Source organism: Centruroides vittatus, unplaced genomic scaffold, assembly GCF_030686945.1.
Source record: "Centruroides vittatus isolate TY-2023 unplaced genomic scaffold, ASM3068694v2 contig_876, whole genome shotgun sequence".
Lineage (NCBI taxonomy): Eukaryota > Metazoa > Arthropoda > Arachnida > Scorpiones > Buthidae > Centruroides > Centruroides vittatus.
In genome coordinates this window covers 672190-688726 of record NW_027122568.1, presented here as the reverse complement: position 1 = coordinate 688726, position 16537 = coordinate 672190, and the positions used below count along the sequence as shown (strand labels likewise).

Here is a 16537-nt window from a genome sequence, read left to right as displayed (position 1 = left end):
GCTTCCCTATCATCAAATGTCACGGCACGCCACTGTAGTATACAAAGATAAATTTATGCTATGATAAAGGACACAAAGGCATAATAATTAAATTAATTCTTTTTTCTTTACATAGAGGTACATTTAAAGTTTTATTTCATTAGGTTTTAAAAATGATAGCTTGAAGGTGGCCTCTGTTCTGGTCAATACATTTGGAGAGTCAAAATCGGAAGTTTCGGTCCACTTTGTCCAGCATGTCTGTGTCTATGTTGGCAATAGCAGCACAAATATTGTTCTTCAACTCACCCAGGGTCTTGGACGATTGGTATACACCAAGGATTTAAGATATCCCCATAAGAAAAATCAGCAGGGGGCTAAATCTGGCAAGCGTGATGGCCACTGAAGATCACCCCTCAAACAAAATTGCATGGATTAAGTTGTTGCACCACTGCCAATTTTTGTATGGATGAAATCTCAGGTCTTCATGAAGAATTTGTCTCATTGTGCAATCAGAAATTCTAAGTGCAGCTGCATGTTTGCATGCAGATCGCTTAGGGGATTTCAAAATCATCAGCCTTACTCTCTCGACATTTTCTGGTGTCCTAGTGGTTCTTGAAGGTCCTGGTTTCTTTTTCTGCTCACTACCAGTATCCATAAACATGTCTACCCACTGAACAATTGATTTTCGACCAGGAACATGATCTGCAGATGCGATATTAAACTGTTTCCTGAATGTGCGCTCCTCTCTCGTCCACTGCATGATCGTTACTAAACTAACCATACAAAAAACATTAGGCCATGCCCTTTCGAATGCACTCAACCCCACTCTCCAAGGAGTAATGGTCACTGTGTGGCGCACGTTTCAAATAAAGAAGTTCTCACGTCGCACCCCGTATAAGCAAAATATCCTGTGTGTTGAAAATAGATGTCATTCACCTAATCAATCCAAATTTGCTTTGGTCATTTTACTGGAAGATGAGACATAAATTATGAAGTTTCAGGGTTCGAACATAGACTCTTATACACTGGCTCCACATGTATTGACTGTCTCTTGCAAGCAGATATATGATTTCGGAAATACATCCATACTTATTACTGGCATTATATACATGAAAGTGTTAACTATGAAGCAACTGGGCACATGCTTTAACCTGATTTAAGCATAAAGGTGCTAATGTGTACCTGGCACAAAGTTCCTTCTCAAACCCCAACTAATTGCTGTTGTAAATTGTAGTTGTTGAGAAAGACTGTATTTTGGCAGTTGCATGCTATAAAAATGTGTCAATGCAAGTTGCAATATTTGCTTCATCTTGTATGTAATGTCTGGAGATGGAATTTTGTTATATTCCTTCTACCAATTCATTTTACCAAAGCTGTGGTTGCTTAACTCAGCAGCACTCAAAAGTGCCCAGTCCATTAGATCACTGTTATGAATACTTGTTTTCTGATCCTGAGCTTCTAAAAATTGTACAAAAAGTCTTTCCTGCAATATTTTTTTGAAGCTCAGGTTGTGAGAACCTGAATAACATGAAACAAAAATTACATTGTTGGAATGAACGGGTAATTTCAACCTGTTCCAACAATATAATGTTACTCATAACTAGTTATTTATTTCATTTATATAAAATACATTGTAAAAATACAAAGCATTAAAGACCAATATGAATACATTATTCTTGTCTTCTCTGTCATCCCTTTCAACATCACATGACCATGATCCACACAACATCAAGGAACTTTTTACCTGATTTACATAAATATAGGTGGGGAAGGTAGGCTAAAAAGAAAGGTCAACACCACTGTGTGAATCATGTTCCTTTGATGTTGAAAGGGATGACAGAGAAGACAAGAATAATGTATTCATATTGGTCTTTAATGCTTAGTATTTTAACAATGTATTTTATATAAATATATTTTGTCCTGGATTTTTTAGAATTTTTCTTTACAATATATTCATTTCATGATCCACTGCAATACCTTTTTTCTAGCAATTATAGCATCTTCCTCATACAATTTTAATACTAAATGTAAATACATTGCAGAGGTTCTTGTTTACCTCTCATCAAAGATCAATGGCAGATTGATCGAGTTTGCAAACTGCATATTGGGCAATATGAAGTACTGTGCACAACATGGATATTATGAGTTTGTGCTTGTGCCACATCTGCCCTTTTGGGAGCTAGTCAGTGCACTACTTATGCTTTAAATATTCCCTGAATTAAGACCACTTTTAAAATATTTCTGCATCTCTAATTTCAGATATCACTGGTATATTAGTTTTACTTTGTGATTTCCAAGTTTGAGACATTTCAACATTTCCTCTAGACAACCGTTATAGATTCCTTGCTAGAACGGGAAAAAATTACATTTATTTGTGTAATTACATTGACAACAACATCATTGTCAGATTACAGGAATTATCATCTTCATTTGATTTTATGACTTTCATCATTATAAAGTATATCAGGTGAGCAAATAAAAAGTTCAATCATGAGAAATAACACTAAAACAAATTAAAAATTGTAATTTAAATCATTTTCTTGTTGTGCTCAAAAACTGTCTCTATTCAAATATTGTAATTTGAAGAAGCTTTACATAACAAAGGCAGAAGTATTTGCATTTTAATTGTTTTTATGAACTAATTTCGTGCTTAATGACACTACAATAATTTCTACTTTATAGACCTTTTTTTCAGCATACAGATTATTCAGTATGAGATATTACAATATCATGCTAAATATCTTTTATGCTGTTTTTAAGACCTCACTTCCTTATATTTTATCTCCAAACTAGCTAACTCATTTTTTCAAAAATTTATTTTAGCAATTTTCCATAAAGCTCCAAACAACATCACACTTCAATACATATGTTTGAGTTCTATAATTCAAATAAAAACTATTTGAATTAATTTTTAGAAATTAAACCATGATAGCTTAATTTTTAAATTTCAGAAAAAAGATTTACATGAATTTATAATGTAAGTCTTTACAAAATTGTAATAAAAACACTAATCTTTATCTCCAGTGTTTTCAAAAAGAACATTCAGTTCTGAACGTTGGCATTCAGAGCATAATTAATTTCAAACAAATATTGGCATTTAGAATATCATTATCTCAAACTTTTAAAAACATGGAACGTTCTATGCATGGAACATTCTATTCTATGCATTTTTTGAAGATTGTTTAAAATTTTTTAACAAGGAATAATTTCCACGTCCTAAAAAATATAGGCCATTTAAAAGCTCCATGAGACAAAGAATTAGAATAAGATCAAATAGAGTAGATCAAATACATGGATAGAAATCCATTCCACAAAAAATATAGAAAATCTAAAACAATTGGAACTAGAAATATATCAGGCTGAAAAAAAAGCAACATGCATTAGTTGTATACATCAGAGTTTTATTTCTCTCGCTTGAAAAGCTTTGTTTGAACTTTAATTTATTCTTCATCTAGTTTATATCATTTTTCTATCTACTTTATTTGATCTTATTCTAATTCTTTGTCTGATTAATCTCTCTGTACCCTACATTGGCTCTCCACCTACCCATTGTTTAAACTGGTAGAGAGAATTATTCAATTACAAGATATAAAATAGATTAATTTATGGATTTTCAAATGGATTTGTTTTTCTTTTTCTAGATATGGAATGCCCCATGTTTTGTATTTTCAAGAATATTTTTTGATTTGTCAAAAACTTTCCGTGCAAATAATGTTTCGTGTTTTTAAAAGTTTGAAATAACAATGCTCCAAATGCCAATAATCATCTCAAATTAATGATGTTTTGAATATGGATGTTCTGAATCTTATGTTCTCTCATTTTCAAAATAATGTTCCTTTTTTGAAAGCACGGATGATGGACTTCAAAAGATCAAAACAATTTTGATTATTTAATACATTAACTGAATATCAAAGATTGGTGTTTTTATTATACATTTATTCTTTTAGTTTGGAAATGTAGTTAAAAATTATTTTAAAATAAAACTATGTTCTGAGAAAAATGCTTTTTGAAGGTAGGACATACATTTTTTATGTAAAGAAAATATTAAAATAAATCATTAAAAGCTAATAATATATTAAATATTGTAAAATTAAATCAAATACTACCTTTCTTTAGTAACAAACTGAAATTCAGAAGGTAATGCAGGAACTAGTCTTTTAAGTTCACTTCTTAATTTTTCTAATTTAACACTTCTATCGTGAATTAAAATTGTACCAATAATAGATGAATGATCTTCATCTCGTTGATTAGTAATTGAATTTTTATATAAAACAGCAACTAAGACAGGTTCTGTAATATCAGCCATTCTTGTTTCTATGTTTTAGCTATAAAAAATAAAATAAAAACAACATAATATATATCTTCATAATTTCAGAGAATATAATAATGTATTAAATTTATTCTTAATTATCATTCCTGTATAACTAACATAAAACACTCTAGAATGTATAATATCAATTTACTTGATGTTCATGATCATCAGTGTTTGGGAATTTGATCATTTGTGATTGAAAATTTATGCTCCAAAATTTCAATTTTTATGGAAAGTTCAACCTTTTCAAAAATAGATTATGTACTACTGTAAAATAGAGTTGGCACCTGCACAAACTGGATGTTCAGGAAGGTGCACTGTTAAAGGATCACTGCACTCACTCATTTGTATGATATCTGTCATAAGTTATGTTACTGTTTTGTTTATTTTTTTCTTTTGGCTTAAATAAGATGACTTTTGCAATATTACAAACCATTGCATAGTATATTTATTTAATAAAACCATTCATTTTTCTGAAAATTTTTTAAAACAGTAGTAATACATAAAGTCTTGGTACAAATTACAAATTTAACATTGAAAATTTCAAGGATTCAATGTTCATGAAGGATTATTCAGTCCCAAATATTCACAAAAATGGGTGGATCACTGTGTGTACATATATTTCTTTTCTATTTATTTAATTTAATAAACATTGTCTTAATATTTTCTCTTAATTCATGTATTTACAAATACAGGAAATCCTTGCTAATTTGAACTTGGAATAGTTCAAAATCCTGTTAGTTCACAACTGTATTATTTGTCCCAGCTGGAAATGTAGAGATTTACATGTTATCAAATTTAATTAGTTCAAAATATGGCTACTTCAAAATTTGAAGTGAAAATTCTGTCTAAACTGTGTTATGCATATGTTAACTTTCGTTTAGATCAAAATGCCTCCATACTATAAGAGAACAATAAATCATGAACAACTCTAATAAACTATTCAGCATTCAAATGTTTACATCTGAAAATGACAGAAATTATTCCTGTCAAAAGTTCTAACATGTTTTTGCAAATTTTAGAAAATTGTTGTTTCAAAATATATCAGTTTAACTTTGAAAAACAGAGGTTTATTTCATTATTAAAAACTCATAACAGCAAAATTAAACTTACTTTATATTTTATAAGGCCATACAAGAAATCACAATAAGCTGCAGGTTTCCCAATCTCTGATACAAATCTCATCTAAAGTCAGTTAAGATTTTTTAACTATAAAACTCAACAGGCTTTCTAGCCAATTAACCAATTTCATATTTTCAATTTCTAATCAAAATTACAGACTTTTATCCGAAAGTAGTCAAATCAAACACATTGGTTAAATCCATCAGAATTTATAAACAAGAATTACAACTTAGCTAGAGCCATGAGACAAAATAATTTAATTTCTGTTATTAATTTCAATTACAGTAAATAAATCATATAATAACTGAATATTCTATTCAAAAATTAAGTTATTTAAATCAAAATTCAATTTAAAAAACAAACTTTTAAAACTATACTTTAAATAAGCTATAATGAAGTTATTTAATTTTGAAATAACATTATTTTAAAAAATACTGACTTATTTATCTAATACAATTGCGTTAATTAGAACTGAAATCTGTTTTAAATCACCATAAACGATTCAAAATTAGATAAGGAATGATTATAAATCGGTTTTTAATTTAAAGAAAAATTACTTTTGTATATTAAATTTATACGAAATTATTACCTTTAAATTATTAAAACTTTGACTTCATATTAAATTTACATGTGGACTTTTTTTAAACGTTAAAAAATACTCAATTTCTCTCCCCGTCTTTTTTAAAGCTGATAATGAACTTGAAGAGAAAATGATATTTTTACCTTGCTTTAATCTTTACGTCATTTTTAATACGAAATTTAAAAGGAAGGTAAAAATGAATGAACCGAGGTCACGATTCTACAAATCGTGCCTAAGTATTGCCGCTATCGGAAGTTGCAATCTATGAAATATGTATGTAACATTTTCCGTTAAATTACGTCACCCTAAAATAATTGAAGATTAATAAAAGTACTTTCATTTTATTCTATCGAAATGTATATTTAATTAATAGCATTAATATGATAAAGTTAAATATTCTTGTTATACGTTCTCAGAAAGTAAAAATTTACTTAAAAATGAAATGTTTTATCAGTGGCGTAGCGAACATAACTGGCACCCAACACTTTATTGGGCCCCTCTCCCCCTCCAGAAACACATATAGTTTGTCTTGGATACCATTTGGACGCCCGGTGCATGATACACCCTCTTGCACCCCCCTCGCTACGTCACTGTGTTTTATATCATACAGCGCTCGAAAGTCAGCCACGTGTAGTCCCGACTTTGACCTTTAATATCTCCACGACCAATAAACCGATTTGGATGAAATTTAAATCAGTTAGTGTCCATGACGAGACAGGTCGAAATAATACCAACAACAAAAGTAATACTAATAAATCAAAACACTTAAAATTCCAGGAATTTTTCTGGAATTGTCCATCCGGCCTGTCGACCGCCTCTTTTAAATGGTCGGATGGCCGAGCGGTCAAGGTGGCAGCCTACCGCTCTGGGGGATCCGGATTTGAATCCAGACGAGTGAAAAAATCCCCAGGAATTTTTCGCCGGGGGGTAATCCGACCGGATGTCCCTCACCACCCAGCCGCCCCATTGTGGTCCTGGCAGAACCCATAATGGGCTTGCTAAAAGAAGCCCTCTTAGTGCCCACAGGGCGGAAAAAGTTATAAATAAAAAGAAATAGTAGATAATAGCAAATGATGACGATTGCGGGCGAAGAGGTAACTTATGGTTACCATTTTCAAACCAACGGCAAGGGTTGTCTAGCAGTAAAGGAGTCTGCTTGTCTCTCTAGCTTATTCGGATTGCACGTGTAGCGAACGAAAAAGCTGCTTTATCTTTGCTGCAACAAACGTTTAGAAACGATTCGCTACATGATAGCGCATCATTTAGAAACACTTTGCTGTATAGCGATCGAGCATCTCTGCATAAAGAAATGCGGCCATTGTGTCCGAAAGGGAAGCCTAAGAAATTTTTCCGGTGTGTACATTTGCAGAGGACTTTGTTTCTTACCGCTCGATTGCCCATTGTATGCCTGGCGGAAAACTTCTTCGTTTAGTTGGGCGCGAGCTACTCAGGAATTTCGTCCCGTAGGTGTTGTGTTGGAGACCCTGGCCGAACACATAATGGCCGTAGAAAAAGACTCTCTAGTGTCCATAGGAGACAATTAAAAAGACTAAAGAAAATTAAGGAAGTACGGATTGAAAACAATATTGAAGCAAGTACGGACAAATTAAATTACAAACAAATAATGAAATAAACTAATAACATACCGTATTTACTCGCATATAGAACGAAGTGTGGCTTTAAAGATCAAAATAAAAAACATTAGATTTATTAATATAATTCTAATTTCATTTCGTTTAATCTCAAGTAAAATATCAAATGAATGTAACTGCTCTGATGCGGCTGCATTCGGGGGTCCACCACGGTGGTTGCTCCGAAGAAGGAAGAGGGCGGGTCGTTGTGTTGGCCGACACCGCCTCGTGGAGCTGGCCGACAAAGGTACTGTATGAGGTAGGTTGTAGTCCTTCGGGAGACCAGAGCTGATCAAGGCGAGCGGAGTATTGGCTCCAGTTTATGGTGCGGTGTAAACGAGGGGGCCGACGGGTGAGGGGCGCCCGGAAGAGTTAACGTGATTAAGATCGGTGCATGGTCACTCGTTAGAGAGTCGTGGCATGGATGCCACGAGGCGGAACCCAGTAAGTCCGGGGAGCAAAAAGTCAAATCAATGGCTGACGATCCGTTGGGACGAAAATGGGTCGGCTTCCCCGAGTTCCAACAGCACAAGTCGGCAGAGGAAAACCAATCGAAGAGAGCGCGACTCGCGGCGTCAGGGCGGACGCACTCGTCATCCCAATAGGGATGATGAGCATTCCAATCCCCATAAATGAGGCAAAGGCGGTGGTCGGTTTGTAAGAGGGCGTCCAGCGAAACCCCGGCTGAACCCCATGAGGGGAGTAAATTTGACATTACATTTGGTAGCGTCTTTCATTTACGCTACCTATTGCTACCTGAAACTGACCAATGAGGCTTTTTGTTTCAATGCATACGTCACTTGTCGTTCAGCGAATCCAGTTACAGTTATAATTTGTTGAATCTGCTGAACGCAGCCATTAAATAATAATGAGACAATTGAGAGTCAGCAGAAATATATTTCCCTTAATTTTTTATATAATATTTTTTATTAAATTAATGCTTTATGTAGATAATTATTTCATATTTATCATCACCATTAGTTTCGATTTTGCTATCGCTAATTTTTATTTATTATTATGGCAACACTTACATTCTGTTTCTTGGCGGCATTTGTAAACGTTCGGTTGTCTGGATGTTGTTTTGAGTTTTTATGTAACTTCATTCGTTTAAAAATGCGTTTTGGCTAATTGGATTGATAATATATCAATATGAGTGAATTAGAAAAGTTAAAAAGGGAAAAACATAAAGAAGAATTGAAAGGAAATTGGAAAGATGTTGCAGTTCTTTGTAATTACATAGGACAGCTTCTTAGTAAAGCTGGAAATTGTGAAGAAGCATTAGAAGCTCATCAGGAAGAATTACAAATTTCAGAATCTCGAAATGATATATTAGGCGTTGCTATAGCTAACAGAAGAATTTGTGAATGTTACAGTGATATGGGAAATTATAAAAAAGCACTTTGCTATGGTAAAAAATATCTTGAACTATCTGTGAAACTTGGTTCAAAGTTAGAAGAACAAAGAGCATGGGCTACTTTGGGTAGAACGTTTTATTACATGGTCGAAAACGGGAATCTGTCCGTACTCGATAAAGCCGAAAATGCGTTTACAGAAAGTTTACAGTTGGTTGAAGAGTTGAGAGATGAAGTATCTGCTAAGGAACATGCGGAAATGAAAGCGCGGTTATTATTAAATGTGGGTTTGATTTATAACAAACGAAAAAATGTCTCTCGGTGTGCCGAGAGTATCAAACAAGCTATCTTTTTAACGAAAAAACATTCTTTGACGGAAGATCTGCATCGATGTCAATATTCTTTGGCAAATGTGTACGAACAGTTTGGAAATCTGACATTTGCTCTTAGATTAGCTGATGAAGCTGTATCATCTGCTAAAATTTTAAAAGATAAAACTTTAATATGTGATTCTTTATTGTTAAAAGTGCAGATCATGATAATGCTTAAAGATTTTCATGGTGCAAAATCAAGTTGTAAAAAGGCATATAAAATAAAGTCAAATGAAAACAATGATCAATTAAGAGCTGAAAAATATCTAAAAGGATTATATCTGATTTGTAATACTGAAACTCAGCTTAAGTTGTTATCAGAAGAGGAAAAAATTAGAAAGGCTCAGAGTTTAGAAAAAATTGGTGATATACTATCATCTCTTTCTTGTTACAAACCTGCTGTTCAATACTATATTTTTACACTTGAAAATTTAAAAGAAGCTGGAAAAAAAGATAATGAGTTGACTGCAATTTATTTTTCTATAGCTCAAACATATGCAGATGATGAGCAGTATGATAAAGCACTTGAATATTTTCAAATGGAATTGAATGGTTACAGCGGAAATGAGGAAGAACAATGTAAAACATTTTTAAAAATAGCAGATATTCTTGAACTGTTAAAAGATTATAAGCAGTTAAAAATTATATATAAAAATGCACTTAATTTAGCAGAGAATTGTCAACAAGTTAAATTACAGTATCAATGCTTACAGCAGATGAAACTTCTCCAAGAGAAATGTAAAATATTTGAAGAGAAAGAAATAGAAGAAATAGAAAAAAAATTTATTGAATTCGATTTTGATGACAGAGATACAGATTCTGATACAGGTTATGATGATAATCCTGACTATTTTGATGAAATTTCATTGTCAGATTTATCTGATTGCACTGATAATGAAGCTGAGGATGAAATACAAAATGTTTCAAAAAGATCTCGAAAAAAACTCGGTTCAAAGCGTAACGATGTTGGAGAAACACCTCTGCACAGAGCGTGCATTGAAGGAAATCTTAAATTTGTAAAACATCTTATTGAAAATGGTCATATCGTCAATCCTCGTGATAACTGTGGCTGGATTCCATTACATGAAGCTTCAAATTATGGTTATTATGATATAGTACATTATCTAATAGAAAAAGGTGCATGGGTTAATGACAATGGTGGAGAATTATGTGAAGGAATTACTCCTCTTCATGATGCTGCCAATTGTGGACACATTGACATAATGAGATTACTTATTGATAAAGGAGCATCAATAACATCAAGAACTCATAATGGAGAAACTCCTTTAGATTGTTTGAGAAAATGGAGAGAAAGAGCACACCATGATTTAGATTCAAGAGAACTTAATGAAATTTTAAAATTTGAAGATGAATTGTCCGAAAAATTAAAGCTGATAGGTCAAGAAGAACTAACTTGTTTTCAGGAATTAACAATTTCCAACAATGAATTAAGTAGAAGAAATATAGATAAAAGACAACGTTCTCCAAGTATTTCTCCAACTGCAGATTTATACAATTGTGATGAAAACATAGATGAAGATTATGATATCTATGCAAGAGACAATATTTTAGAAAATGAGATAGATTTTTCAACTAATGCATGTTCTGAATATCAATCAGTGATGTCTAACTTAAGAAAAAGTGGTTTATCAACTAATCAAATGCCAAAAATGCACATCAAAAATGATAAAGTTACTACAGCTCTTATTGATGAAGATAAGATTGTTAAAGATTGGTTATTAGATGATATGAAAGAAAAAAAGCATGTATCAAAAAAAATGCGAACAAGTTATGAAACAGGAACTTATTCAAAATCTAAAGAAAAAGGAAAATTAAAACAATCAAAATTATCAAATATCACAACTTCTGTTGTAAATAATGAAATAGAATATTCAGATATTCATAATACAGAAACAAGCACAGAAAATTGCAAAGACTTAAGTCAAAATATAACAGAAAATGCATCTAAAACTGCTTCAAAATCAATTTTCTGTTTAAAAGTTAAAGTAGAAGATAAAATGATTTTAATTCCAGTTAACGATCTTGAATTGAAAATCAGTTGGTTAGAAATTGAGGCATCTAGACGATATTACAGTTTAATTGGTAAAAAACCACATTTGCTATTAAGTACTTCTGATGGAGCAGTTCTTTCATCTTCAGATCCAATTGGCTTAGTCCTTACAAATTGTGAAGAAGTGATTGCAGTTGTTAAAAATTGGGAAATACCTCTACTTACTGAACGTTTTAAAGAATTTTGTGGTGACACTGGTTTAAAATATCAATCGATGTTAAGAGAATTGCAAATGACAGAAATATCTGGAAAGCTTTCTATTGAAAATATAAATTTCAATATTAAATTAGCTAAACCTTTATTTTCTGCTTTGCAATATCAAGAAAATATTAAAGTATTGAATATTAGTGGTTGCTTTTTAAATAATGAAGCAATAACATTATTAGCATCATCATTGGTTACTTTACATCATCTTATTGTGTTAAGTTTAAGATGCTGTGGATTAATGAGAACTGGTATACAAAATATTGCTAAAGTTTGTTTTATTGAAAGTGCAGAAACTAAATCATTGCAAAATTTAGAAAAATTGGATATTGCATATAATGCAATTGGACCAGATTTTGTTCCAATTACTTCTTTTCTTAAATATTGTTCTTCTCTATTAACATTAGATATAAGTGGATGTAATGTGGAAAGCTGTATTTTTCAAGATAGAAATTTTCTTCAAGAAACGAAAAATAATTTTCAGGAACTTTATTTAGCAAACAATAAATTAGGAATATCAGGTTTAAGAGAATTATTTACTAATTTATATGTGGGCGAATTAAGAAAATTGGATTTATTCTCAACTATAAAATCTGGAGAAAGAAATATTGGAGAATTATTTAAAGAATTCCTTCCTCAAATGACAAATTTATTGCATCTTAATCTTAGTGATTGTTCTTTACAGAATGAAGACTTGGAAGAAATTACAGAAGCCATAACTTTCTGCAAAAGTTTGCAATACTTAAATTTAAGTGCAAATCCAAGATTAAATGCCACATGTATTAAACATCTTTTGCATTCTTTAAATTATAATAATATTCCAATAACTCAGTTAAATTTATCAGGTTCTATTAATTGGAACTGTGATATGTCAGAGATTTACTTTACTTTTAGTCATCAATTGAATTCAATAATATTTACAATTACTGAGAGGTTAGAAAACTTTTTGAATCAAATGAATACAATTTGGAAACGAGTTCATGGTAAAAATGCAAAGTGCATTGAAGGACCTGGAAATATCATAGAATTTACATTAGATGTTAAATTTTAATTACACAGGAAAGTTTAGATATTTGTGTCTCAGTTGAATTACACATCTAAATTTGTAGGTTTTTAAATGTTAAATTATATGAAATTATTTTTTGCACAGAAATCACGAACTATTTTTTTCAATGTTTATTATTATTTTTTTAAGAGATGATGATAATTTTATTTTCATATATAAATTTAAATGTATTTAGTATTGCATATAATTTATGGTTTGTTATGCAATTTTAATTTTGACAAAAATACAGGCACATGTAAACTGAAACAATATTAAACAAACAACTTGACACCTAAACACTAATTCCAGCAATAAAATGAACAAATAAACTTTAATGCTCGAACATTTTTGGCCATCTTTCAGAGGCCCCCTCTTCAGGAATGTACAAAATAAAAAACAGTTCTGTCTTTTGAAAATTTCTAACCTTCAAATATAGCTGTGTTCCAACTCTTAAATATTTAAACAATGTTTAATACAAAAATCATTACGTTTACAACAATATAAATTAATTATTTAAAATAAAGCTATAAGTAAATTAAATTCAATATCATTATATTATATTATATGGCATTGTAAAAGTTAGTCCGATGTTTTAACCTATAAACGATGTTTGAAAAGGAAATTGTTTCCTATACATCGCAGGAAGATAAATACATAATTATACATAAAAAATTATCGTTGTGCTTTGTGGCATTGTAAATAATACTTCCACGATTGTGGAACCCGAATATAGTCAGAGTTAATGCAACCGCCCTTCATGCCCTCTATAATAAATCTCAAGATCCTCCAACAAATGTAAGTCGTGTCGGTCAAAGGCCCTGTGTAAAACAGTAGCTTCATCCCAACATGGAGAAACCCTGGGTTCAGTAGCATACTGGGCTAGTGCAGAATTATAATTCCCCTCGGACACACAATATTTGTGGTCACGTATTCTAGCCTCAAGTGATCTGTACGTGGATCCAATGTATTTATGTGTCTATTGAAACACTTGTCCTGCAATGGAATGTGGTACACCCCTGGCACTTTCTTGTCATTGGACGTTAGATAAAAGCCAGAAAATGTTCTGTTTTATATGTTAAGTGCAAGTTTTAATCCTTACCAATTCTATTATAAATTTTCCAGCTTTTATCTAATGCAAAAGACAAGTGAAATGACAAGAAAGTGCCAGGAGTGTATCACATTCTATTGCAGGATGAGCGTTTCAATAGACATATAACATACATCGGATCCACGTACAGATCACTTGAGGCTAGAATACGTGACCACAAATATTATGTGTCCGAGGGGAATTATAATTCTGCACTAGCCCAGTATGCTACCGAACCCAGGGTTTCTCCATGTTGGGATGAAGCTACTGTTTTACACAGGGCCTTTGACCGACACGACTTACATTCGTTGGAGGATCTTGAGATTTATTATAGAGGGCATGAAGGGCTGTTGCATTAACTCTGACTATATTCGGGTTCCACAATCGTGGAAGTATTATTTACAATGCCACAAAGCACAACGATAATTTTTTATGTATAATTATGTATTTATCTTCCTGCGATGTAAAGGAAACAATTTCCTTATCAAACATCGTTTATAGGTTAAAACATCGGACTAACTTTTACAATGCCATATAATATAATATAATGATATTGAATTTAATTTATTTATAGCTTTATTTTAAATAATTAATTTATATTGTTGTAAACAATGATTTTTGTATCGAACATCGTTTAAATATTTAAGAATTGGAACACAGCTATATTCGACGGTTAGAAATTTTCAAAAGATAGAACTGTTTTTTGTGTTTTGTACATTCCTGATAAGGAGGAGGCCTCTGAAAGACGGCTGAAAATGTTCGAGCATTAAAGTTTATTTGTTCATTTTATTGCCAGAATTAGTGTTTAGGTGTCAAGTTGTTTGTTTAATTTTAATTTATATGAAATAATTATGTAAGTACTTCAACACACTAGAACCTTTTTTTTTTATCCCAGTAAGAACAAATTTTAGTTAAACTAACATTTTTGACCATAGTCATGGTCTTCCTCAGTACAGTTTGAATATGGAATGTGTCGAACATGTTTAAAATTGTTTTTAAATTCTGAAATGTTTAAGCATTAGAAAATAATTTTTAGCCATATGTGCTCTACGATAGTGATAAAAATATCCTTACATCACCACAAATAAATAATATGTAATTAATGGTGTAGAAACAGTAGCTACATGCTAGTGTTGCTCTTGTTTTTTTCATAGCACCATGCATACGAAACTAGCAGCATCTTTTGCATAATACAGTTGCTGGCCAAGCAGTTGCTTTGTATATTTCTAATGCTTCCAGGTTGCAAAGGTGCTCAACCTGACCTGATATTTTCACCAATTTGACCTTGTGCAGGTCAGCTTGTATTTTGGGGTCCATGGCATAGGTGGCTAGGACAGTGGTATGCCTTTGGTTGGCGATATCATAATGCACCTATAGCATAAGAGGTGCATTAGCTCCAATACATGTTTACGATGCATACTCGCCCCTTCACAGCATAGTAACAGATCCCTGAGTGCACAGAAGCATGGTTGTATTTTAATCGAGGAGTATAGGGAGACAAAATCTAAGGTGGTGATGCATGCCATGCCTGTTGCCTTAACTTGTAAAATATCAATTAGTTCATTGGAGTTCTTGACATTCCAATCATACCCCTTTAAGTGCTCAGATATAAAGTTCTGTACCGCACACCAAACAACCTAGTAGGAGACCTAGATTTATCCAGAATGGGTCTCAGGGACAGTATCAGTTTGTGTGTCTTTGCAAACGCAAATAGCCTAGGAGTGTCTGTGAGGCAACCACTGCCCTGTTGAACCTCCATGCCTTGGCCAAGGGAATTTGTGTGAATCATTTCACTTGAGCCTGTAACCTATTTAGTATGATCATTGACAGGTTCAGAGTCTGTGTTTCATATGCATGGAGGTGGTGCTATGAAAAAAACGAGAGCAACCCTAGCATAAAGCTACCATTTCTACACCATTAATTACATCTTATTATTTATTTGTGGTGATGTAAGGATATTTTTATCACTATTGTAGAGCACATACGGCTAAAAATTATTTTCTAACATTTAAACATTTTGGAATTTTAAAATAATTTTAAACATGTTTGATACATTCCATATTTGAATTGTACTGTTCAAAAGCCTGAGGGAAGACCATGATTATGGTCAAAAACGTTAGTTTTAACTAAAATTTGTTCTTACTGGAATAAAAAAAAAATGGTTCTAGTGTGTTGATTATCCTTCCCAGTGATTGTATGAGAAGTTGTTTGTAAGTACTTCATTTAAAATAAAACAAATTATTTTGTTAACATTTAAAGAATATCTTGTTTTTTTCTTCAGAAATTATACTAATTAATTATCTATCCACTGTTTTCCTAGCAAATAATTTACTTAAGTTTCACCAACACCTAATTTTTTGCTGAGTTTAAAATTCGTTTATTTTACAAAACATTTTCAACTTATTTACTTTAGACCATCATCAGGTTTACTATAAATGTTCCAAAATAGAACATATCTTTTTCAAACATTTTACATTTTTAAAATTCAAAAATAATTTAATTTTAAAATAAATTGAAAGAAATGTGTATATTAAATGAAATAAATAAATAAAACATAGTAAGCAAAGTTAACTATAAAGAAACATGCTTTAAGGGTTTTTAAGTCCCATTCTTTTCTCTATTACTGTATTTACTCGCATATAAGATGAGGTTTTTATTCATTTTTCATTGCTTCAAAAACCTAGGTCGTCCTATACGTGCGAGCGAAAAATTCTTTACGTTTTTGCAAATAATTTTTGTGAACCGTGTATTCACATTTTTTATCAGATGTCTTTCCCTCTTGT

At 31.8% G+C, this 16537-nt stretch overlaps 2 protein-coding genes across 3 annotated transcripts in view; one reads left to right on the top strand and one right to left on the bottom strand.

The window, feature by feature from the left end:
* Positions 1–6096, bottom strand: part of LOC136983103 (uncharacterized) — a 52272-nt gene extending 46176 nt beyond the window's left edge. Inside the window, exons 1-2 of one of the 2 annotated variants that reach the window (XM_067279732.1) lie at positions 6003–6096; positions 4086–4304 (exon numbers count right to left, since the gene is read on the bottom strand). In XM_067279732.1, the coding sequence (XP_067135833.1) occupies positions 4086–4285 (200 nt within the window). In that variant the 5' untranslated portion in view covers positions 4286–4304; positions 6003–6096. Of the gene's footprint in view, positions 1–4085; positions 4819–6002 lie in introns of those variants that run through there. The other variant, XM_067279734.1, reaches the window with a different exon arrangement.
* Positions 6097–8715: 2619 nt separating this feature from the next.
* On the top strand, positions 8716–12684 carry LOC136983101 (tonsoku-like protein). The gene has a single exon (XM_067279730.1). The coding sequence runs from the start codon at positions 8774–8776 to the stop codon at positions 12671–12673; it is 3900 nt and encodes a 1299-aa protein (XP_067135831.1). The 5' UTR covers positions 8716–8773; the 3' UTR covers positions 12674–12684.
* The last annotated feature ends 3853 nt before the right edge of the window (positions 12685–16537 follow it).